Source organism: Engraulis encrasicolus, chromosome 2 (genome assembly GCF_034702125.1).
Source record: "Engraulis encrasicolus isolate BLACKSEA-1 chromosome 2, IST_EnEncr_1.0, whole genome shotgun sequence".
Taxonomy (NCBI): domain Eukaryota; kingdom Metazoa; phylum Chordata; class Actinopteri; order Clupeiformes; family Engraulidae; genus Engraulis; species Engraulis encrasicolus.
This window is the reverse complement of record NC_085858.1, coordinates 17,999,224-18,023,748: the sequence shown is the minus strand read 5'-3', so window position 1 is coordinate 18,023,748 and position 24,525 is coordinate 17,999,224. Positions and strand designations below refer to the sequence as shown.

The window sequence follows — 24,525 nt, the reverse complement described above, 5'->3', positions numbered from 1 at the left end:
ACCTCCCTGAATACATTTTAGACAATGTGCAGGAATTAAATAGTCAACAAGTTATGCCAATGCATATTATTATTATTGTTAACACTGGTAGGTTGCCTGTGATATCTGGACCTTCAGTCAATATTCTAAACCCAATGTGGCCATTGGTCCAAAATAATTACCCACCCCTGGCCCAGGCCCGGAATTACACACTACCATAGGCCTAAATCATTTAGCTTACTGTCTTCGGAGTTGGACACAATGGTACGTAGATCAACCCACTTGCAATGACGGCAACCAAAGTGTGTCTAGGTCTATTAAATGAAGCGGTAAAAAATAAAGCAGTTGTTATTCAGTTGATCAATATCAAAATCCATTGACAGTGATGAGTTGTGAGGTCAACTGCAGTTCCACAATATCACCGCACGGTGGGGTAAGAGAGTTGGGCCTGCCTTTCATGCTGAGAGCAAATTGCGCCCAAGTGCGGTTCGAGCGACTGGATGTGCAGTGCTGCGACTGCGAGCTGTCTCTCCCCTAGATCGAAGATGGCGGTGTCGGTATTCCCCGGCGTGCGGCTCCTCTCTATCGGGGACGCAAACGGCGACATTCAGCGGCATTCGGAGCAGCAACCGCTACGCCTGGAGGTGAAAACAACCCAGGACGCGGCCCTGATAAACCTCTCCAACAGTAAGCAATCTTGTTTTTTCTTTCGTAAAGCCTCAACCTGGGGGTTTTAGAGCGACGCTACTCATCACTTCACTGTAACTGTAACTACATGCGTGTCTTGTCCAGAGACACACAAGCCCACATTCCTCTCACAAATGCTGCTAATTAAGCGATACTGATTTAACGTGATGAGCAAAAATGTCCAAACAGCTTGGCGTTGTTTACAGGAGCTCATCAGCAGGAAGTTCTAAGCTACAAAGTCGCAGATAGTTCCTTGCATTCACTATCAGCCCGTGCTCTCTTTGATTGTAACATCAGGTCATAGCTGGCTGGCTGTCTACCCTCAAACTACATTGTTAGCCCACGAGCTAGCTCTGGCTAATTTTACGCCTTTTAAGTCAGGGGGAAGTGGTCAAAATAACCCGGTAAACTCGTAAATAATGCATGCAAAAACACATGGGCCTTGTGCGATTGTTTTGGCTGTCTTTCTGTGCTAGCGACTTGACAGTGTGGACTGGCTACTTTTGATGTAGCCTGAAGCTGTACCTCAAGCTCAACATTGCATTGTTTCGCTTGTTACATGGTTTCCACATCATTATTGAAGTTAAGATGACACCCCATACTCAAAGCAATATCAGGTACATGTTGCCTTTCAGTGACTATTGCGCATATGCCCTTGTCTTGTATTAAAGGCTAACGTTAGCTGAACAGTTTTGTGTCATCTTGGTATGTGTATCATATTGCGTAGGCTAGGATGCGTTTCAGCCCGCGCCAGCAAAACTTGCTGCCTGACGTCTGTCTGAACCTCACTGGAATAAAGTCTTTGGTTAAAATGTTCTGGTGTGCTAATAATAACAACTAGCTATTTAAGTATTCATCTTTGTTCTGCTGCGAACAATAGCTGCACGCCCGCCTCCCATCCCTCCAGCTTGCTGTGGTACCACGGCTTTGTTTGGGATGCCAAGGCAAGTGTCTTAAATGAATGCGGGGTTGTCCCGCATCCACGAGATTGGCTATTCGTAAATTATAAATTACACCACAACGGTAGACGAACTGATCCTGTTTATGTAGGTCCAGGTGTTTACCTGCGTTAATTCAACATACAGTAATGTATGCTAAGGTTGTCACCATCACCGTCTCTGTTTTCAAGTTTGTTTATTTCAACTGGCATGTTGCCACCAGTCTTAAACTCAGATGACGTGCTTTATCTTTTCTTATCATCGCAGAAAAGAGGGCCAAGGCAGTCACGCTACTGTGATGATTGCAACATTTATTTTATGTATTGAACTGTGGTGAATTTCCAGTTCCTCTAAATGGCAAACAGTCATAGGGCTGGGCTCCCACTATGAAAGCCATGTGGCATGTTTAACAAAATTATATTAATTATATAATTAATTAAATCCATTGAAATATCAAACGTGAATTATATATTTGGGTTTGCCCCTTCTTAGTAAAAACTTTAAATGTCTGGGTGGGGTTTTAAGAGCAAGCCCCAGACAGCAATAAATGGTAAATATTTTAAAACTCGCACTCTTTACACCTTTCCCAGAGCCAGAGATGTAGTGCCTCATACACAATACCCGAGAGACGCTTGCACATTAATATTTGATTTGGTCCCCCCTGTTTTCAGTTTCTTATAAACTCTGTTACATAAACAGGCAGCTGTCCTATTTGGAACAGGCAATTTTGTCCCCATCTTGTCACAGACAGCCTGAGGAACATTGCGCCTCCTTACCGTGCCACATTGGGGTCTGTTGAAGACTCAGACTTCTTTGGCTGAGTGTAGTCCACACACACTACCAATGGCAATCATCAGACCAATGGCTTTACCAAATGTTATTGAACACTTCAGAGCAGCCCATTTGGACATGAAGTAACCAGACATAGCTCTAATATCTCTCATCTTTTATGTAAGAGCAGCCGGTCTATCACACACATGCAGCACACGCCAAGGGCACCAACTCCTTTGGTGGCATGATGGGAGAGGGGAAGCAGTGCCAGATCTACACACACACACACACACACACACACACACACACACACACACACACACACACACACACACACACACACACACACACACACACACACACACACACACACACACCAAGTGCCAAGTGAAAGGGAACATGCTTTCTTCTCTGACACAACATGGCATTATGCGCTGAGAACTGTCATGAGCCAACAGGCCTTTTGAAACATTTTGCGCGGATGTTAGTGCTGAGGAATATGACAAAGAGATAATTTCTCAGGAAATCTGACATGAAACATGTATCAACATGACATCCCTGATTGAGAGCATGTGGATTAAAACTGGCTGTTAAAAGGCTTTTGGGTGATTTCGAACAGTTTTCATCTACAATTATGCCAGGATCAGGGTGTTAATTAAATATGACTGGAATCACGGTTCATTGAGTTTATCCTGATTGGTGAATGATCAGTCCCAGCTCTTGTTTTTCATGTTTTCACACTGAATGGCCAGCTTGGTTGCACACCAGTACCTTCTGCCTCTGACGCATCCACCTCTTCTCTACTTCCACCTTCTCCTCCCTCCATCTCCCCACCTATCATCCACCCTGTCTCTCCATCTTCCCCTTTTCTCACCCACTGCAGAGGAGACCTGTGTGTTCAAATGTTCAGTCTCTCAGGACACAGAATGCAGCCGCGTGGGCAAGCAGTCCTTCATCGTCACCCTGGGGTGCAACAGCGTGCTTCTGCAGTTCCCATCTGCAACAGGTACGGAGAGAACATTTACAACTCCAGTTGTATTCTAGACGGGAGTGCTTATGTGGGGAAATGTCAGTTTAATGTTGCTTTCACACCAGCAACAGTTTGTGCACACCAAGCAGGGTTTTTTTCAGACCTAAAGGCCTTTGTTGAGTTTGTGTCGGTGTGAAATTGCAAATAGAACTTGTGGGCACACTAAATCAAGTTGGAAAAAAAGGCGGTTGTGGGCCGCTTGATTCCATACCGACAAACTATTCCAAATGCATGCAACTGCATGCATCTTATTCTTAACGGTATGTTGGTGTATGATGTGTATCTATGTTACGTTAAATATTAATGAGGTTTATTTGTAAGTAGAGTACAACACTGTTATGCTGCATAGTGATTGTTGCCTGCTGTGAACCATATATTCACAGTAGTGTGAGAGCATGCTAACTCTTGAAAGTGAAGGTAGGATTCTTGTGTGAAGTCATCTGTATCCCCCCCGCCTCCTTTCACAGTAAGCCAAGCAAAAAAAAAAACCCAAATAGGAACTTTAATGATCCATTACACCAAAGAACGATAAGACTGCACAGACGGCAGCTGGCTTGGTTGTGGGCTTGTTGCTCGTCCAAAAAACCTAACAACCCGAAACTCAACTGCTGATGTGTTTAACTCTTCAGTCCTTAAACTGATACCTATTTGTTTCACTTGACTGCCTAGTGGAGCCGATAATTATTCATGAGTCCGCTCTGGCCCGTTCTGCGCCGCTCTGCTTTGCCCTGCCTCTGTGCTGCTGGAGTGTTTTCCGATAGCCTCTCTCACATTAGAATTGGGACTCCACGCATCATCCCTCACTCAGCTTGCAGGTGCATCACAGTGGGACAGACATCACTGGAAAGGAGAGGCTGGAGCACACTGCAGCTTAGTTTTCAAGCCTTTATGTTGTGCACACACCCAACTAAAGTTTCGGTGTTGCTACACTGCTCCAGCCTCTCCTTTCCTCCCTCTCTCACATCTCCCCCTCGGCTGCTCTGCTCTGTTCTGTTCTGCAGAGTTCTCCTCCTTCTACAACCTCCTGCAGAACTGCCGAGGGCACAGAGGGGAGCAGTCGGTCTTCAGCGAACGCACGGAGGAGTCCTCCGCCGTGCAGTATTTCCAGGTGGGGCTGCTCTGTAGTTGTGCACTGTGATGCATCCTCTTAAGTACAAGCAGCTAAACGCACGCAGGCACACACACACACACACACACACACACACAGTACATACTCACACACACTGTAATGCATTTTGTCACACACACACACACACACACAGAGAGTACATACTTGCACGGCACTGTAATCCATTTTGTCAGCTACACACACACACACAGAGTACATACTCGCACGGCACTGTAATGCATTTTGTCAGCCACATACACACACACACACACACACACACACACACACACACACACACACAGAGTACATACTCGCACGGCACTGTAATGCATTTTGTCAGCCACATACACACACACACACACTTGCACGGCACTATAATGTATTTTGTCAAGTACACACACACACACACACACACACTACATCACATACACACACAAACACACACACTACATCACACACACACACAAACACAAAGACGCTCCCATTTTACTGTTCAGTGGACTCCATAATGGATTTCTGAGGATTTAATAAATGCCTTTGTCAGAGCCTGTGGTCAGTCACATCAGCGCCAAATCAACAATGGCTGTGATGGATATGGAGGCAGACAGATAGTGGCATGGCTGTGAATTGACAATACCACCGACTTGACGCATGTCGCAACCAGCTTTCTGTTGAAATCAGAACGACCCCAAACAGTGGCTGGCCTTAAAAAGAATTTGAAACTGCTTTTTTCATCTGTCTTTGATTAACTTGTGGGGTTGATAAGAGCTGTAATGTTATTTATTTACTTTCTGTTTAGACAATACGATCACATTTATAATAATATGACATTGTAGGTTGGGTTTAGAAAGGATATTGGCCATTTTAAAATATGGCTTTTTTGATATTCAACATTTAATGGTTTGATATCTCATATTTCATACTCAGATAACTGTTGTGTTCCATGTGGTTTGTGTAATTTGTAGAGCCAGAAAAGAGCTTCCAAACATCAAAACCATCTCCCTTTGACTTAAATGGGCTTAGATAAGCAAGGATAAATGGATAGTGTCCTACCCTCTTAATTAAAACTTAATTAGTTTCTTTCTCCTTTAATATTAGTGCCAGATTCATGCAAATTCAATTCTGGGGTACTACCTTGCCACTTAAATGGCACACTATGATTTATTGAAATCTTTGTTGGTCGGGTTCCAAAGTGTCTGATTTCCAGTGAAATGACCCATAAATAGTTTTTATTTATTGATTGATTGATTGATTAATTGATGTTCTCCTGGCTCCCTTCCCTCTAGTTCTATGGCTACCTCTCCCAGCAACAGAACATGATGCAGGACTATGTTAGAACCGGAACTTACCAGCGGGCCATTCTTCAGAACCACACAGACTTCAAGGACAAGGTGCCTATGTTGTTTCCATAATGAAAGTGAAAGAATGAAAGAATGCATTTTTCATATAGCATTCACTTTGTATTTCAGTTATGGTTTACCATAACATGAAAGTTCACATTAGAAATTGAATGATGTTGCATAGCATAAAGCACTGACTGCAAGCTATTTGCGATATTATTAGAATTATTTTATTTGCTCATTGCTCATTTTAAAATGTATATGAACTCTTAGTTTGTTTTTAAGCCTTTTCTGTGTGAGTAGATAAATACACTCTTAGCAGTCATATCATTAGCACAGATGCATGCATATTTATGAATTAGATCTTGTTTGCCACAGTGCACAGCTCATATTTCCTCAGTTCTTGTTATGCCTGAGGCGGTGAGGCCTTGACCTAGAATCTTCTATAGATTTCATTACAAAACAGCCAGAGCAACCTTTGATACAGCATCAGTTTACTTAAATCAGTAGGCATGATAAATATGGAAATATATCAGCAATTTGTATTTGTATAATGCCCCCCGCCCCTCCCCTTCAGTGTGCTTTGGCAAATGGCTAATCTATTCACATCCCCAGTGGTAGTATTTATTTACAATCACACGGCGCCATCCGTGTCTGTGTCTGCCTGTCAGGTGGTGTTGGATGTGGGCTGCGGGTCGGGGATTTTGTCCTTCTTTGCCGCCCAGGCTGGAGCCAGGAAGGTGTATGCGGTGGAAGCCAGCACCATGGCTCAACATGCAGAGGTACGTTAACGTATGTGGTGGTGTGAGCATGGTTATGGTTTATCCCCAATACAGGGTTTCCTTCAGCACTTCACTGTTAAGAAGGCCATCTTGAAAACAAAACGCCTACCACCTTGAGTAGGTCCGCTGAAAACATAAAGATTTTGTGTTGTGAATGCAATTTCTGAAGTCACATTCCATGAGAAACTGCACTATCAAAGCCTTTCCAATGATGTTAGCAGTCAAGTGTCTCTGATACCGGCCAACTCCCCATCACCTTGACTAATGAAAATTCTGCGGGAAACACTGCAATGGGACTTACCACAACACAGTCACACGGTCACATGCTTTGAGTACAGAGTTCACTGTTGGTTTCACATCAGGCTTATCATAGGGTGCAATAAGAGAATTTTATGAGAGTCGTTGGTGTAACTGAGCTAACCGTTTCAATGGTCTTTAGTAATGCCTTCATTTTGTCATGAGCTCTGAGGAAAAAAAAGAATGGTTTAAGTGGGTGGTTGGCAAGTATTATGCGTAGGCTGCTAATGGCAACTAAACGGCACTGTATTTTTAGTGATTACGTATATTCTTATTTCTTAATGATGGTGGTGGTAAGTATTCATGAAAAAGGTAACATCTGTGAATGGGCAGCATGCATTCTGGAAATGAACTACTAAAAGTATTACATAGTGCACCTTTTTAAAGAAAACACTGTAACAAATACTTCCAGACCATTGGTGGTGGTGTTTGTTGCAGATTCACACCTAATAGCAGGCCCTTTCCATCCTCAAGGTGCTGGTGACCAGTAACCGTCTGGTGATCCCTAATCAGGGGACATTTGTAAAAGCAGCCTAGCACGTTAGCAGCGAGGAACTATGTCTCTGCACTCCAGATGTTGGTGAACAGTAACCGTCTGGGTGACCGGGTTGTGGTTGTCAGGGCTCCAGAGTGCGACCAATTTGGTCGCATATGCGCCCATTTTTTTCAATGGTGCGCCTAAAAAATATTTTTAGGCGCACCGGTGCGACCAGCCATCAGTAGAACAAATCAATTACCAAACAACCGTTTTAATGGACATAAAATTAATAGTCATTCTACAGTAGCCTACTGGCCCATCATCACACAATAAAACGTGTCGATGCGGTCATTCCTTCAACTCCGCTGAACTACCGGTAGCTTTCTCCCCCTTCCTCGTTCACAGGCAGCCCGACGTTTCAGAATAGAATGTTCGACTTCGCTCAACTATCCGAGTTCACATGTGCCAGCGAGTTTTGTGTTCTCAACCAGGAGAGTTTTGCAACGGACGAGAGCGTTACACTCACGGTAAAAACAGCAAAATAACTTGAGGATATTTTGTGAAAAACTAAATGGCTTGAGCGGATATTAAACATTGCCACACAAAAACGCAGACGGATGGATAATTGCCCGTTTCAGCCGCGTGCAGAGCTGGCCAAACAACAGGTGACGCGCTAGTCTGTCGGGACTTCTGTGAGAGTTTTTTGATAGCGACTAGGGCAGGCTACATACTGCCTATCAGTCGGCAAGGCATCGTTCATGCACCTCGAGACAGCACGAGAGAGAGGGAGAGAGAGTGAGCGAGCGAGCGCACTAGTGCTGTCGTGTCTGTTCGTAGCGCTTGCTAAGATACCACAATCATTATGCAGAGGGAGAGCGCTCAAAAACGGGGAAATAGACAAAAGCCAATTCACCTCATATTCCACTGTAAACATAGGCTAGGCTATTTGTGCCTAATGATTTTAAAAATTATGACATTTTTAGCAGGGTTTGTTAAAAAAAATCCATCCATCCATCCATAATTATTATTATTATTATTATTATTATTATTCTATTTTTGTTGCTATTATTATTGCTATTGTTATTATTTTTAATTATTATTTTTTAAAGCTGAGGTGCGTGTGTGTATGGGGTGGTGAAAACATTTGGGTGCACCTAAATTTTGTGCTGGTGCACCTAAAAAAATGTTTAGGTGCACCAGTGCAACCAGTGCAAAAAGTTGTGGTTGTGATCCCTACTTGGGAAATGTCATCAAAACGATATAAACAAGACTGCATTAATGGTAGCAGCTTTACCTCTGATAGCGAGTGATTTACATGAGACATTTCATTTGGCTCACTTTAATTCTGAATAAAGCTTAATTCCGCTTTGAAAACGTCATGTAAACACCTCACAATTCTGTATTAAATGAAAGATCAAAGGACACTCAACGGAACTATTTAATTCTGCATTATTGATTCGGAATTAAAAACGTCATGTAAACGTAGTGACTGTGTCTCTCTACACTCCAGGTGTTGGTGAACAGCAACCGTCTGGGCGACCGGGTGGTGGTGATCCCGGGGAAGGTGGAGGAGGTGACCCTGCCGGAGCAGGTGGACGTCATCATCTCCGAGCCCATGGGCTACATGCTCTTCAACGAGCGCATGCTGGAGAGCTACCTGCACGCCAAGAAGTTCCTCAAGAACACCGGTGAGTTAAGGCACGAATAGACCAAGGACGACATGAGCGATTACAGCGACGGAAGTAATTGACTTTGTATTGAGTTGTGCGACAAAAGCGATTTGGGGACTAGAGGCGATTCAAGCGACTTGAGCGACAGTTTGTAGTTGGACTTGAGCTAATATTATGCAAACGTGCTATGATGCGGTTCGGCGACAGCCACCACAGCCAATGGCAATGTTGGATGCTTGCATTCTCCTTTTAACGGACATACTCGGTCACTTCTATCGCTCACATTGCTCTTACTTCACAGTCCAGAGATTCTCTGCCACTTGAGCTTGTCGCCGGTGTATTCGCCCAATTATAACCAAAGAGGGTATAGAGAAGACTGCTCACTGACGTCATAAAAGCGTAGTACGCCGTGGCTGCGAGGGGAGTCACTTTCCTCCTCTAGAGTCTAGAGTCAGTACTGGCAACATGGTAAAGTGTAATGGCACTCCGCCAAGGCTGAAGTGTGGAACAACGTTGGACAACTGTCATTAATTATCTCCACAATTAACGCTGACCAACAGCTGTAGTTAATTTGGCCACAAACTGAACATTGACACGCACCCACGATACAATTCAAATTCCGGACATTTCCAGTGTCGTATTTTTTATCCATCATGGTGTCGCACCCACTGCCCATGCGCCCCGTGTCCTCAGGCTACTCCCCCGTATTACACTGTGGCCAAAGCATTTCCCAGCCATTAATAATTCTTTTCCAATATATGTTCTTTGGTTATAACCAGCAGATGGAAGAGATAAAGGCGAGAAAAGACTGCAAGAAACTGAGACACAGGTGTTTCGCTACTTTTGGCCAGTGGCGGCTCTAGACCAAAATTACCAAGGGGACTGAGATGGTGCCAATGTTTTTTCAGGGGGGCACATATAATGGCAAAAAACGATCAATATTTTTATGTTGTGAATGCTACTAGGAGGAACAGTTGTACAAGTAATCAATTTAGCAGGATTGAACTTACCACACAGTTGAATCAAGGATTTGCTCAGTCCAGTGAGGGATGCAACAGAACAGAATCATGTTGGAGTAAGGGTCAGGAGAATGTCTCCGGTCTCCTGAATGCTAAATCATTAATGCTTTGCTTCGTGTGTTGCTTTTCTTTGCTTCGCTGCGCTTTCAGGCAAAATGTTCCCGACCATCGGAGACGTCCATCTGGCTCCCTTCACAGACGAGCAGCTCTACATGGAGCAGTTCACCAAAGCCAACTTCTGGTGAGGCCCAGACTGTGTGCGTGTGCGTGCGTGCATGTGTGCGTGTGCGTGCGTGCACGTGTGTGTGTGTGTGCACGTATGTGCGCTTGTGTGTTGGGTGAAGGGGTTATGAGGATAAGGCGAGGGGTGGAACCCGAAGTGTCAATCTCAGATTCAGAAAGTAAAATCCCTCACCACAATTTTGATCCATCCTACTCTGAATAAACGGGTTGTTATTAGCTTGCAAGACAAGTAGATCAGTTGTTCAATGAAGTCACCTTGGTTAAAATGTGTCTGTGTCATTTTGCAACCTGTGTTCTTGGGCGGACTAGGAAAATAGTGGTAGAGGTAGCAGAGCCTAGAATTGTGTGTATATTATGTACTCATGTAACAGACAGCTTTTACCCACAGTTTCCTTTGCTGACTATCACAATATACAAACGCTTGCACATGATGGTTATGATGGGGAAGTGGCTGGTGGAGAAATGTTTCGCCAAATATGCAGTATCTAAATCATGAAGTGAAAGACCTAAAGATGTACACATATACCTAATTTGTTCCATTTCCAGACCTTTTTGTGCTACCTGACCACAAATTTGTTCATTCAGTCAGTGATGTCATGCATGTCTTTCTGTTCTTCTCTCCTGGTCTCAGGTACCAGCAGTCGTTCCATGGTGTGGATCTCTCTGCCCTGAGAGGAGCCGCTGTGGACGAGTACTTCCGCCAGCCCATCGTGGTAAGAACCAGTAATGGGAGAGACCGCAGGAACATGTCTGTGTCCTTCACATTTATCTCTCTCTCTCTTTCTCTTTCTTTCTTTCTTTCTTTCTTTCTTTCTCTCTCTCTTTCTCTCTCTCTCTCTCTCTCTCTCTCTCTCTCTCTCTCTCTCTCTCTCTCTCTCTCTCTCTCTCTCTCTCTCTCTCTCTCTCTCTCTCTCTCTCTCTCTCTCTCTCTCTCTCTCTCTCTCTCTCATTTCCTCTCATAAATCTTTCTGATGCAATTCATGTGTCTGTAACAAAATCTATCACAACAAAAGTATGCGTGCATGCGTGTGTGCGTGCGTGCGTGTAAACGTAAACCCAAACCCAGCATTGAGCCAGAGTGGTGAGGGTACATTTGGTTGTCACAGCAGACATCCTCAAGGGATTGTGTTTCGGAGAAACTGACTTGGGAAACGGAGTTTATGTCAGGGTAGGAGTTCACATGAGGACACAGGAGAATGTGAGGTTCCTCGAAGTGTGTGTGTGTGTGTGTGTGTGTGTGTGTGTGTGTGTGTGTGTGTGTGTGTGTGTGTGTGTGTGTGTGTGTGTGTGTGTGTGTGTGTGTGTGTGTGTGTGTGTGTGTGTGTGTGTGTGCGTGCGTGCGTGCGTGCGTGCGTGCGTGCGTGCGTGCGTGCGTGCGTGCGTGCGTGCGTGCGTGCGTGCGTGCGTGCGTGCGTGCGTGCGTGCGTGCGTGCGTGCGTGCGTGCGTGCGTGCGTGCGTGCGTGCGTGCGTGCGTGCGTGCGTGCGTGCGTGCGTGCGTGCGTGCGTGCGTGCGTGCGTGCGTGCGTGCGTGCGTGCGTGCGTGCGTGCGTGTGTGTGTGTGTGTGTGTGTGGGCAGAGGAGAAGAGAGGAGGGGAGAGTCAGCATACTGAAAGTGGGTGTTGTTGAGAGCAACAGTAAATGTAGCCATTGTAGGCGTATGCGAGTTGGTGGTGTCGAGAAAGTCACACATTGCACTCGGCTTCTCTAGCGGTTGGCAAAATGGATTGTGTATATTTGTAAGTGTGTGTGTGTACATACTCCATACTCAGAGTTTGCTTTCTAAAAAAAAATCGGTGCTGTCAGCACTAGCAAGGCGGTCGTTTAGCAAAGCCAACAGAATGGGGACTCAGCTTGGCACTGTCTCCTTTTCTGCTCCTTTCTCTCCCTGCATGCGTATTTGTGTATAATTTGCTGTGCGTGTGCGTGCGTGACTGTGTGTGTGTGGTTCTCTTTGTGTGTGTGTGCGCGCACAGTCGTTTGCTCGCTGTGCATATGCATGCGTGTGTTCAGTCATTTGCTGACTGTGTATGTACCGGTACATGTAATGGGAGGGAGAGGACTCTGCGTGTGTTGATAAGGAAATTTGTCATCTGGGTGCTCTGCAGGGGTGCTAGTGGGTTACTGCGTCCCAGGATTCATGCCTCATCTGCTCATATGCACCAGCTGAGGTGTACGAGTCGAGGAGTGTGTGACCGCCTGATACGGTGTGTGTGTGTGTGTGTGTGTGTGTGTGTGTGTGTGTGTGTGTGTGTGTGTGTGTGTGTGTGTGTGTGTGTGTGTGTGTGTGTTAGTCATTCACAGTAACAACAGGCACAGTCACAGACAAAGTGTGTGTGTGTATGGGAGTGATTGTGCACGCGTGTGTGTTTTTGTGTGCGTTCGTCCGTGTCTGTTCTCCCTCCCCTTCCTCCAGCTGTAGTCAGCAGCAGGGGCCTGTGTCTTGCCCGTGTCTGTAATGTACTGCTGGGACAGTGATGAGGTGTAGCACAAGTCTAGCTGCCCAGGTGGGCCCTGTTGTTGGGCTTCGGCCAGCTGTGCTCAGACAGATGCACACTGGACCTCTGGGAGTGCGAGCAGAGCCTTTCTCTACAGTAGGCCTTCTCCAGACAAGAGGTCCGACACAATCAGAATTCTTTAATTTATACAGTTTGGGCCCAGCTGTGGCTCAAACGGCTGGCCACTGGACTGCTACGCTGGCCACCCAGGTTCGATTCCGGCCCGGGTCATTTGATGTTCCCTCCCTGTCTCTCTCCCCACTTGTTTCCTCTCTGTCTGCACTGTCCTGTCTCAAAAAATAAAGATGAAAAATAAATAAATAAATAAATATATATTTTATATATTTTATTTAAAAAAATGTTTTGAACTATACTTGAAGATGGTGTCAAAAATGTGTCTTTCTCTCTCCTCCCCTCCTCAGGATACCTTCGACATAAGGATACTCATGGCGAAGTCTGTCAAGTACACGGTCAATTTCCTGGAGACTAAAGAGGAAGACCTATACAAGTACGTACTGCAGTATTTTTTGCTTTAGCACAATAATCCAAGATAACTGGCCCTCCTCCAGATATGGATCTTGTATTTTTCAATCTACAAACGCAATGATGTTAATCTTTTAATTAAGTCCCCTGAGGCAAAAGTGTTTTTTTTTTACCTAAAACCTCGGAAGTGAAGTGGTTTGTGTATTATTTTTAGTAAATTATTTGTAATTTTATCTCCTTGTGTCAGGATTGAGATCCCCTTCAAGTTCCACATGCTTCACTCGGGCCTGGTGCACGGGCTGGCCTTCTGGTTCGACGTGGCCTTCATGGGATCCGTGTAAGTTTAGTCCACTTCTCCTTACTCTTCACCTCCGCGGATAAAGTGACGCCAAAGGTGTCGCTCACGGATTCAGAAAGTGAGAATCCTGCCGCGAATTCGACCCGTCTCAAGCTCTGCTCTGAATGGCAGCTGATCTCAGCTGATGGCAATGAGCACTCGAGACAGGGTACATCAGCTACCCGGTGATGTCAAAGGGAAGACAGGGTAGATCGGGTACTCTATGATGTCAAAGACGAGTTTTTGCTTTCTGAAACCCGGCATGGGTCTTTTTTTTTTCTTGTGACATTAGACACCTTCAATTCAGTGCATCCAAAGCAAGAAGAAGGCATAAACATTCACAATGTTCGATGGTTTTCTGTATGAAACCAGTAGTCATAAACAAAAACATGATTGCTGCATGAAACTGGTACTCATTTGCACCTGCTTCACTTCAAAACACAACTTGTTTGATGCCATTAGGTGTGCTAAGGTAGCCAGGCTATGCCCTCCTAGTGACGCAACACCTTCGCCGTTGCTTCTAGTCAGGCCTGGAGCAATAAAAATATTGTTTCTGTGCTCTGGAGAAATCAGGAACTCCACCCACTTTGTCGGGAAGCAATCAACTTTGAGCAACTCCAACGGCCTTGGGTAGAGGCGTGTTCAAGGCAGTGACGTGGTTTAATCAGAGATGTTTTATTGGGACTAAGAAAAAGTTTGGTTTAAACTTCGGCACAGCCTTTGCTGTCATCGACCAGTAGCAAACTGAGGGAGACGGGTTAATCAGGCCGTTTGGGAAACGTTCGTTATCTTCTTGGTCAGACTAGCATCTCGGTACGAAATTTGAAAGTTGATGATAATCAGGCAAGCGCTAAGGCTGACTCAGAACCGTGCTGGTGCCCATTCTCGCACCTAATCTCGAACCGTTAGAGCACCGAAAAGTTGGTTTATGATAACTGGAAGAAGAAAAAAATGTGACGAACCGTGACGACAATGTGGACATCCGCTTAACTCTTGTCACATGCAGTATGAACGGGGATCTATTGGAACTTGTACATAGGGCCCAGAATTTGCTGCCATGCCCCTGAACAACAGCGGTGCAGTGTAGAGAGGGGCGCTGTGCTGTCTTGGAGAAGAGAGCTCCATAAAGAGTCGTGGAGCATGTCATGGCTGTGCCCGCTCAGGGACTCTTAATCCTGGGCCTCCTTCAGGAGCGTGGCCCCCAGAGCGTGGGATTGAACCCACAGAAATCAACGAGGAAAAGAAAGAAAGAAGGAAGGAAAGGACATGATGAGAGGGATGGAAGTGAAGAGGAGGTATGGATTGATGGATGCCATTTGCTCTCCTCTAGATAGAGTGCTAAAAGCGTTTATTCTAGGTGGTGTGTGTGCGTGCGTGCGTGCGTGCGACCTTGGCACTATACAACCAACACACACACAGTGTTGGATAGACATGATGAACTCTTCATCCCAGAGCTCTCTGTCTTGCTGTTACCCAATAGCGGACTGTGGGTATCGTGTTCAGATCTGTGTATGTGTGGGTACGTGCGTGTGTATGGCCGCCTCTCGGATAACATAAAAAAGGCCAGGTTCATGACATCAAAATTTCATGCAAGGTTACAGGGTGACGGAGTCACAGGCCCTCTACATTATCATTCAGATCAGAATCCATCATAGAATTAGTTTTTTTTTCCATCGTCTTTTACAAGGGAGAGTGATGGTAGGTGGTGGTTTTGTGTACTATATTTTATGTTTATGTGATGTCCTTCAGCTTGTTCCTGATCCATTTGCAGCCAGCACACTCTGCCAACGATCGGCATGCAGTCAGCTTACAGCATTACTCCCACAAAAACTCCCTAGCGCAGTGCTTTGCCTACACAAAGCTGTAGATCCACCTCCACGCACGCACGCACGCACGCACGCACACACACACACACACACACACACACACACACACACACACACACACACACACACACACACACACACACACACACACACACAGGGCCGTGGACAGCTTTGGCTGGGCCCAGGACAAAGTCATCTGAAAAGGCCCCTCACCCATTAGATACAATGTAATGAGAACCCAATTCTGGGCCCCCTCTGACAACTGTCCCCTCCCCCCGTCAGCTTCCCTACACACACACACACACACACACACACACACACACACACACACACACACACACACACACACACACACACACACACAGCAAAAAGTAAACAGCTGCCACAGCACCGAATCAACAGACACATACCTGAATCCCATTTTTTAATCTTGAGTCATTTTTTATGCTTATCCAAATGATATCCTTCTTCGGCCTGTGTTTGCAAATTCTTAGAAGAAGCAGCAGTGAAATGCGCAAGACTGTTGTTTTTCTGACCTGTGTGTGACTGTGTGTGTGACTGTGTGTGTGACTGTGTGTGTGTGTGTGTGTGTGTGTGTGTGTGTGTGTGTGTCTCGCTCTCTCTCTCGCTCTCGCTCCCCCTCTTGCTCTCGCTCCCCCTCTCGCTCTCGCTCCCCCTCTCTCTCCCTCTCTCTCTCTCTCTCTCTCCCTCCTACCCTCCATGATCCCCCCCCAGGAGTACAGTGTGGTTGTCTACCGCCCCCACTGAGCCCCTGACCCACTGGTATCAGGTGCGCTGCCTGCTGCAGTCTCCGCTCTTCGCCAAGGCCGGGGACACCATGTCAGGCACCGCCATTCTCATGGCCAACAAGAGGTGAGGAGCTTTTCATTCAGCTAATTTAGTGTGGTTAGGCCTACACATTTTCAGTTAGAGGCAGAGTCCACGCAATATTGTGTGTTGGAAAACTGGTTTGCTTTTTGGACAGTTTCAACGTGACATTCATCTGTTGACCTTGTTTAACAAATGTTAAGTGGGAGATGTCTCAGTTTGTCACATCAGGATGCCATCCTACTGTGGGGGGCATTTTACTGACTTATTGTTTTATTCTAAAGCATTGATTCTCAATCTGTGGTCCCTGAAGGTATTCCAATAAGGCCTTGAAATCATTGTCTAAATGACTAATGAATCATAATTGTGTGTGTTTTGGTGTTTATGTGTTTAAGTTTGCTTGTTTATTGGGTCAGAGGTGGGCCCTGAACATTTGTGAAAAATTTCAAGTGGGGCCCCAAGTTGGAAAAGGTTTGAAAGACCTATTCTAAAAGGGAAGTGCATTGTGCATCTCACTTCATCAGTAAGATTTTCTACGGGTGTCATATTGAACTTGGATACTTGATCTGAATGTTGACTCCAGGTTTTGTCTTGTGCGTGTTTTTTCCCGTCTTCAGGCAAAGCTACGACATCAACATTGTGGCCCAGGTGGACCAGACGGGCTCTAAGTCCAGCAACCAGCTGGACCTGAAGAACCCCTTCTTCCGGTGAGTGACCATTACCATATACTCTACCATCTCAAAGGCAGCACAACACATGCAAGGACGGGCCTAGGGGTGACATCGCGAAAAATCCACCCATGAAGACATCCCGTAATTCTCCAATGAAACTCTATTACCACACTATCTTAACATATTCGGGGTTTTATATTAACTATATTAACATGATATTATGGGTATTCACTCTATTAACATATGAGGGGTTTTATCAGCGGCGCTGTGGTTGGGTAGCCTGATTATCATCGATCTCTTCAAGACTTGGTCTGACCTAGAGCATAACAATTAACGTTTCTCAAACGGCTTGGTTGACCCACCTCCCTTGGTTTGCTACTGGTCGAGGCCAGAAAAGGCTGTGCCGAAGTTCAAACCAAACCATTTTCTTAGTCCCAATAGAACTTCTCTGTTTAAACTACGTCACTGCTTTGAACACGCCTCTACCCAGGGCCGTTAGAGCTTCTCAAAGTTGATTGCTTCCCGACAAAGTGGGAGTTCCTGAGTTTACTGGAGCTCAGAAAGTACTTTCATTGCTATGGACCTGACTAGTAGCAAAGCCGAAGGTGTTTCGTCACTAAGAGGGCGTGGCCTGGATAGTGGTTGGGAGCGGGGGCTCTAGAGGGGGCGTCATCCAGGGTGCCATTCATTGTAGGATCGCCACCGAACACACATCATCAACCTCAAACAACTCACTCACCACCCCCTCCTCTTTTTTCAAGAAGGAGAACTATAGATTTTGTCTAGTGAAACAATGAGGGCAAATAGGTTTCAACGGGGGATGCTATGTGTTGTGTGTTGTGATGTCTGTGTTTCTGTGTATGTATTCTGCAAAATATGTTCTCAAAGGGAGACGTGTAGTGTGAGCCCAAATGATTTTAAAGATACTTCTATGCATTAAGGTGTGCGAGGGCTCGTGCCCGTGCATTTTCATGTTTTTTTTCCCCCTGTGTTTGTGGGTGTGCTGTGCTTTTAGTGTGCATCTTATTGGTGTTGTGCATACTTGTGGGCTTTGTATATGTTTGTTTACGTGTGTGTGTGTGTGTCTCGTTCCGCAGGTACACAGGCACCACCCCGGCCCCTCCCCCGGGCTCACACTACACCTCCCCCTCTGAGAACATGTGGAACTCTGGGGGAGCCTACAGCGTCAGCCAGGGCATGGCTGCGTCTGGTACACACACATACACATAGCAGTGCATGCTTACACAATGCGTACTACACACACATGCGCATGCACGCACACATACACAGGATAAACACATGCACATGATGCAGCACACACATGGACACGTAGACATACACAAATGTATGCACAAACACTCGTGCATGCGTAAATACTCAGATACACACACGCACGCACGCACGTACACACGCACACACACACGCACGCACACACACACACAAACACACAAACATCGAGAGGTCATCTCACTCCTGCCCCGTGTGCATTGGCATAAGGCGTGCCTGAATTGCAGAAAATGTCCAGATCAGATTTCACTCCCATTGACTTTGCATTTGGAGATCTAGTGGATTTGGGGCTTCTTCTAGCCAAACAATACAGAAATCGACCATCATCTACAATAATGCTACTATCAGTACTTGAAAAAAGTCTGCTGATATTTGTGCATCCCAATTGTAATCTTTTTTCTTTTTTTAAAAAAAAATTTGCATTTTAATGCAAGTCTGCACAGAAATTGCAATGGTGTGATTTGATGCACAAAGGGCAAATCATTCTACACTGTTGGTTAAAAAAAGGGTTCAGTCAGATTGATTGCATGTACTGTAACTCCATACTGTTCAGTCCACCTAAAACCAGCCTGTTTTTTGCACACTACAGATGTGTTGACGTTGTTTCCCGATCTTGACTAAAGCATGAATTTAAAGGTTCAGATGCAAGTGAATGCTCTCATTGGTTTACAAAAAGAAAATTAGTGAACGCAAAAATCAGTCAATGTTGTTTTGTTTGGGCTTGACTGGTATTTAAAAAAAATACATTTTTGACAGATTTGTCATCTGAACTTTTCAATTGCACAACATTACATAGACCAATCACTAGTCCAACTAGTACAGCTCATTTTTGGTGTTGTGTTTGTTCAGTTGCATGGTCTTGCCCATGGTCTGGACTCATGGTTCACACTACAGGTAGGGGATTAGGGTCACAAATCCTCCCGTGTGCTGTTAGCAGTAAGCATACCTGTAATTATGTAGCGCTAGCTAGTCCAGGTTAAGTTCATTGGGATGAGATATTTTAAGATCCAAACAAACGGCCATCAGCTACTGTGTTGAGCCTGAATTAACCCTATATCCCGTTCGGCTCAAACCGGCCAGCAGTTTTACATGTATTAATGAGATGGAGGGACACACTGGGTTCTTAAAACTATCGAGAAAATCTGGAGCAAAACAGATGAAGTCTTTTCTGTTTTTCCTAACACTTTATCTTTGGGTTGTTGGTCACAAACACATGCCTAACTGCTGTCTGTATAAGTGGTGAATATTAAACAAAATCAAGGGCCTACTTGGTCCTTATTACAATTATATCAATTGGAAATGTCTTATTGGCAAAGAAGAACAAGGATTGGTGAATGAACACCTAACAAATTTTCGATTTCGCTTGATGCATGTCTTGTAAAACACTTGGGCAGACTTAAATCAGTTAGATATACGTATAAGTGGCTACCGTCAACCCTAAAATAAAGTGTAACCCCGTTGTATAATCAGTGCACAACATACCAGAGGGGGCTAACCATTTTTGTCAAGAGCATGTTTGTTATTTGGTTGAAGGTTCAATGTTCCATAAAAACAACACAACAGACATGACTGCATGAAATTGGTGTGTGTGCATGCAAACTGGCATCATATAAAGGTGTTTGTATCACACAGCAGTGCATTCCGTGTTAAGGTGCGATGCTTTTGCAAGTTAAGTCGTGGTCCTCAGCGCCGTGGAAAAACATTTAAGTCACGTGATGAGGTTTACACAGTTTTACAGTAGTCACGTGATGAGAGTTTTCCCACTGTGTCTGCAAATTTCTGTTGCTGTTCTGTTCTGTCACTAAATGTGAAAATCCTCTGCTTGGCCTTGACCAAAACCATGCCTAACTCCTAACCTGTCTATAAAGCAATGTTTCTGCTGCTTTACTTTTGCCAAGAACAGCGAAACAAGCAAGGGAAATGGCGAATGTGTTGCGAAATTTGTTGCCCAGACCAAAATCATCACTAAACAGAACCGGTCACAAAGCGCTGTGGAGCACGAGTCAACATGAACAGGTGTCATGCACAAATGGGATGGACAGTTTTGGACAATTGGCATCTTAATTTTATGATGCTGTGTGTGTGTGTGTGTGTGTGTGTGTGTGTGTGTTTATATATATGTGTGTGTGGGAATTTTGAGGAATTGGACTGAAGTTTATTTTTTAGTCACCTTAACATGGGCAAATGATGTAGCTGTAGATGACTTAACTTGCATTTTACTAATGGCCGAACCCCTCTCTCTCTCCCTCTCTCTCTCCCCCTCTCCCCCTCTCAGGGATGCCTGCAGCCTATGACCTGAGCACTGTTATTGGCAGTGGCTCCACCGTGTCTCACAACAACCTCATCCCTCTCGGTACACACACACACACACACACGTACACACGTCTGTGAGGATTCTCATTTATCCAGGTCATCCCGGTCTAGAGTAGTGTTTCTCAACAGGCACTCTACAGCGTTTGAGAGCCCTAGGGGGGCGTTGAGAAGGATACAGCAGGGAGCGGGTGGTGCTTAGTTGCCATTAAGGGGCAATAGTCTATTTTATTTTTTTTATTTCTAATAGGGGCCTTGGCCGACTTATGAAGTCAAGGGCGCTTTTGTTCAAAAAAAGGTTGAGAACCACTTGGTTTAGTTGTCTGTAACTAAACCCTTTTGACAGACATGCACAGACGGCACACTTAAATCCCCCCATGCTGTTTTACTTTGATGAGATTTTTCTTTTATGTCTCGTCATATCAGTAGGGAAAGACAATGATGAGCAATTAATAGATTTTATAGGTGTAAAGACAATCAGGAAACACAATGTTGCGATATCCATTTCAGCTGCATTATGATGAAGTGTCCCTGCGGTGTTGTTGATGACTTCAATTTAGTACGTCTGAGTTTCCTCTCATCCTCTCCTCTCCTGTTCTCTACTCTCGACCTCTCCTCTTCTCCTCCTCTCCTCCCCTCCCCTCTCATGCTTCTCTCCACTTCCCTACTCTACTCTCCTCTCCTCCTCCTCTACTCATCGTCCTCTCCTTTGCTCCATTCTCATCCTCTCCCCTCCTTTACCCTACTCTCATACTCGCCTCTCCTCTCCTCTCCTCTCCTCCCCTCTACTCTACTCTCATTCCCTCTCCTTTTCTGTCCCCTATCATTCTGTCTCCTTTCATCGTGCCCATCCCTCTCCTCCTCCTCTCCTTTCCTCTCTCCAGTGAATACTGGCATTGTGAACCACACACACTCCCGAATGGGCTCCATCATGAGTACAGGAATAGTTCAGGGTATGTATGTATCGATGTCTGCCTGCCTGTTCTCAGATGCTTCACTGATGAGGGCTCGTCATCACATCTTGTGCTCCGGAAACCACTAAGCCTAGTTTAGCCATTATCTCTCCTGCTTTAATACTGTCTACTCTATTTATATACAGTAGCATATTTAAAACCAACAAGGGTCATTTCTGTCATGGTCATTTTCTAGAGGAAAGGAAAGGCATGGCTTTAAATACAGACCTCTTTCTTTTGCTTTACACTGTTTCGCTCTCTCTGTGTCGCTGTTTCGGCCTCGTCCTCTCTTTCAATTACTGTACCTTTGTAGCCATGACTCAGTAATGCAGGGTTGGCAAGAGTTAGACTGCAACTAGACTCAGAATCTCCTTGGGACATACTGTAAATGAGAAACAAATTGTATGTGTATTGAGTTAAATTACAGACCTTATTAGCTTCTGTTTTATATTTGTGTCTGTGTTTTGTCTATATATACATATATTAAAGTTTAATAGTGAAATACATATTTTTAAATTATTTTTTAAATCTTTTATCGGTATTGGATGTTATAAAATTTCTTCATGAAATTGCTAAGTGTGCTGACACCATTGTTATGGTAAAACCATTCTCAGGTGAAATGAACTGAATTTGAAATAAATGACACCACCCGTTTCTTCCTTCTCCTTTTTCTCCTGTTTCCCAGGAGCCTACACCGGGCAGCAGGGCCCCAGCAGTAGCAGCTCCTACTACCCGATAACCAACCAGTTCACCATGGGCGGCCCAGCCATCTCCATGGCCTCCCCCATGGCCATCCCTAGCAACACCATGCACTATGGGAGCTAAGGGCCTATGGTTCCATCCCAAGAGGACCCACCCTACCCACATGTACAACGCCACGCCAGGCCACGCCACCACAACCACCACAGCTGCTGCGTGTCAAGCCTCCTCCCAAAAAAACCAACCCCAGCCAGGCAAAACCTGAACGAAAACCAAAACCAGTCCCGCCATCTTTTGTGCACCATCATCTTCTATCTATCTATCTATCTCTGTCTTTTTCTCTATTTCCTCAAGTGTCTTTCGCTCTTCCTTTCTTTCTTTCTCTCTGTCTCTCTCTCTGCCTTTTTTGTCTTTCCTTTGTTTCTTTCTTTCTGGTTTTGTCACATATCCGTCCTCTCCTACAGTGGCAGGGATTGAAAGTGGACTGCTGCTGCTTTTGCCGTCATCACTCCTCTTCCTCTTCCATCCCTCCCTTCCTACTCCTCCTCCTCATCCGCCTCATCCTGCTACAGCTGCTAAAGTTTAAAAAAAAAAAAAAAGATTTATTCCCAGTCCAGCCACAGGGTGGCAGCGCTGATGAGCACAAAACTGGACAAGAGACTTCAGAGGAGGCCAGGATGTAAATGAAGCAGACTGGAGCGTCAGACGGGCCCCATCCTCCTCTCTTCTCTAAAGATATGAGAGATATGTGATGCAGCATAGACACTCACACACACTCATTAACACACACACACGAACATGGAAATGAAAGTAGATAAGAAATCCAAAAGAAAATCACGCACACAAATACTTAGACTGTTGTAAGGATGACTCCAAGGACACAGACAGCTGTCGCGAAGACTGAACTGTTCTCTTCTGGCCATGGGGAATGGATTGTCTGGGTGGGAGCCCTTGGTCTCCGCACGCCTTGTCGTTGTTGCAGCTGGCCAGCCTTCTCTCTGAACTTCTATCTCCATCTCTCTCTTTCTTTCTCTCTCTTTGCTGGTCTGTTATGTGAGCTGGTCCACAATAAGCACCATGATCTCACCGTCGTCTTCTTCAGAGCCTGCTTCACTACACCTTTTGCTAGATTCTGACAGCCATGATCTTGGCTGAGGGTCCTCTGAAACGCATGTACTCTAGTTCAATATCAGTCCGCAGATAGCCGGTTGCCTTCTGACACTTCTCATCCACTCGTCTTAGGGAGGAGAAAAGCAAGACAGAAAAAAAACGACTTGTCGGTCACATGGTCTGCTGTCATTTCCACTTCAAGACCTGTTTGTTCGTTTGTTTATACAGTAGTGTAGTCGTTATAGTTGTGTATGTCGACTTACTGTTCTGAAATGGAGAGACTGCAAGATCATGAGAACAGCCGTTCACCCATCCACCCCCACCCTCTTCAACCTAAACCAAACAAATATTCTGTACCCTGGACACTTCTTTTTTCCAATTGTGGTTCTTCAGAACATTTCTCCCCCAGATTACACAGCTGGTGGAATTGGATTTGAGCTGAAATGGACATATTATGGATGTAAAGGTGGGGGTGCATAGCGTGTGGGATTAGGTGATGGAGAAACAGGACATGAGAATTATAGAGCACTTGACCAACACATACATTTGGGACACTTTGCATCAGGCAGGGAGAGGAAGGCATGGAGTGGAACCTGTGTTTACAACCCCATGCTGTCCCACCTTGACACCCCCCCCCCCATTTCTGATTATTTTGTGGCATCAACTTGGGGAGATGGTTACACTCCCACCACATGCATCTGTTTCTCTCAAAACTGTACTGTCAGGTCTGACAAACGCCCAACCCAGCCCAGCCCAGCCCCTCTCCATGACTATATGGAAACCCTCCTGAAGACATCTGAATTGTGTGTGCATTGCTTCCAGTCACATTTTTAAGTTAATTTTTTATTTTAGCACCTTTTTTTGTCGAGGTAAACAAAAACAAAAAAAGCAGTAATGTCTGTTGGTTTGTAGAAATTAACTTTTTTTTGTTTGGTTTATTTTGTTTCCTGTTTGTTTTTCTTTCACTCAGTGACAAGAAAAAAAAAGAAAAGAAAGAAAAGCAAAACGAGCCAATTAAACATTATGGGAGAAATTCCAAACACAGTCCACGTGGTCTTCTAAAACCAATATTTTTGTTGTTGGTGTAGTTTGAGGCTATCTCTCAGCCAATGGCAGTAGTTGTTGCAGGATGCTGGAAGGAAAGGCTACTTTCTAATACAATGCAATTCCCTTGAAAGAAACC

At 45.1% G+C, this 24,525-nt stretch overlaps 1 protein-coding gene across 2 annotated transcripts; it reads left to right on the top strand.

The window, feature by feature from the left end:
- The first annotated feature begins 395 nt into the window (after window positions 1–395).
- Window positions 396–24,404, top strand: carm1 (coactivator-associated arginine methyltransferase 1). 2 transcript variants are annotated; one of them, XM_063223742.1, is made up of 16 exons: window positions 397–666; window positions 3,259–3,381; window positions 4,407–4,513; window positions 5,800–5,904; window positions 6,525–6,635; window positions 8,921–9,098; window positions 10,250–10,340; window positions 10,974–11,055; window positions 13,261–13,346; window positions 13,569–13,658; window positions 16,220–16,357; window positions 16,930–17,019; window positions 18,081–18,193; window positions 20,546–20,623; window positions 21,465–21,533; window positions 22,219–24,404. In XM_063223742.1, exons 1-16 carry the CDS (start codon window positions 480–482, stop codon window positions 22,356–22,358), a joined length of 1,788 nt encoding a protein of 595 aa, XP_063079812.1. In that variant the 5' UTR covers window positions 397–479; the 3' UTR covers window positions 22,359–24,404. The 2 variants fall into 2 exon arrangements, with proteins under 2 accessions (XP_063079820.1, XP_063079812.1); XM_063223750.1 differs by lacking the exon at window positions 21,465–21,533 and having other exon boundaries at window positions 396–666.
- The last annotated feature ends 121 nt before the right edge of the window (window positions 24,405–24,525 follow it).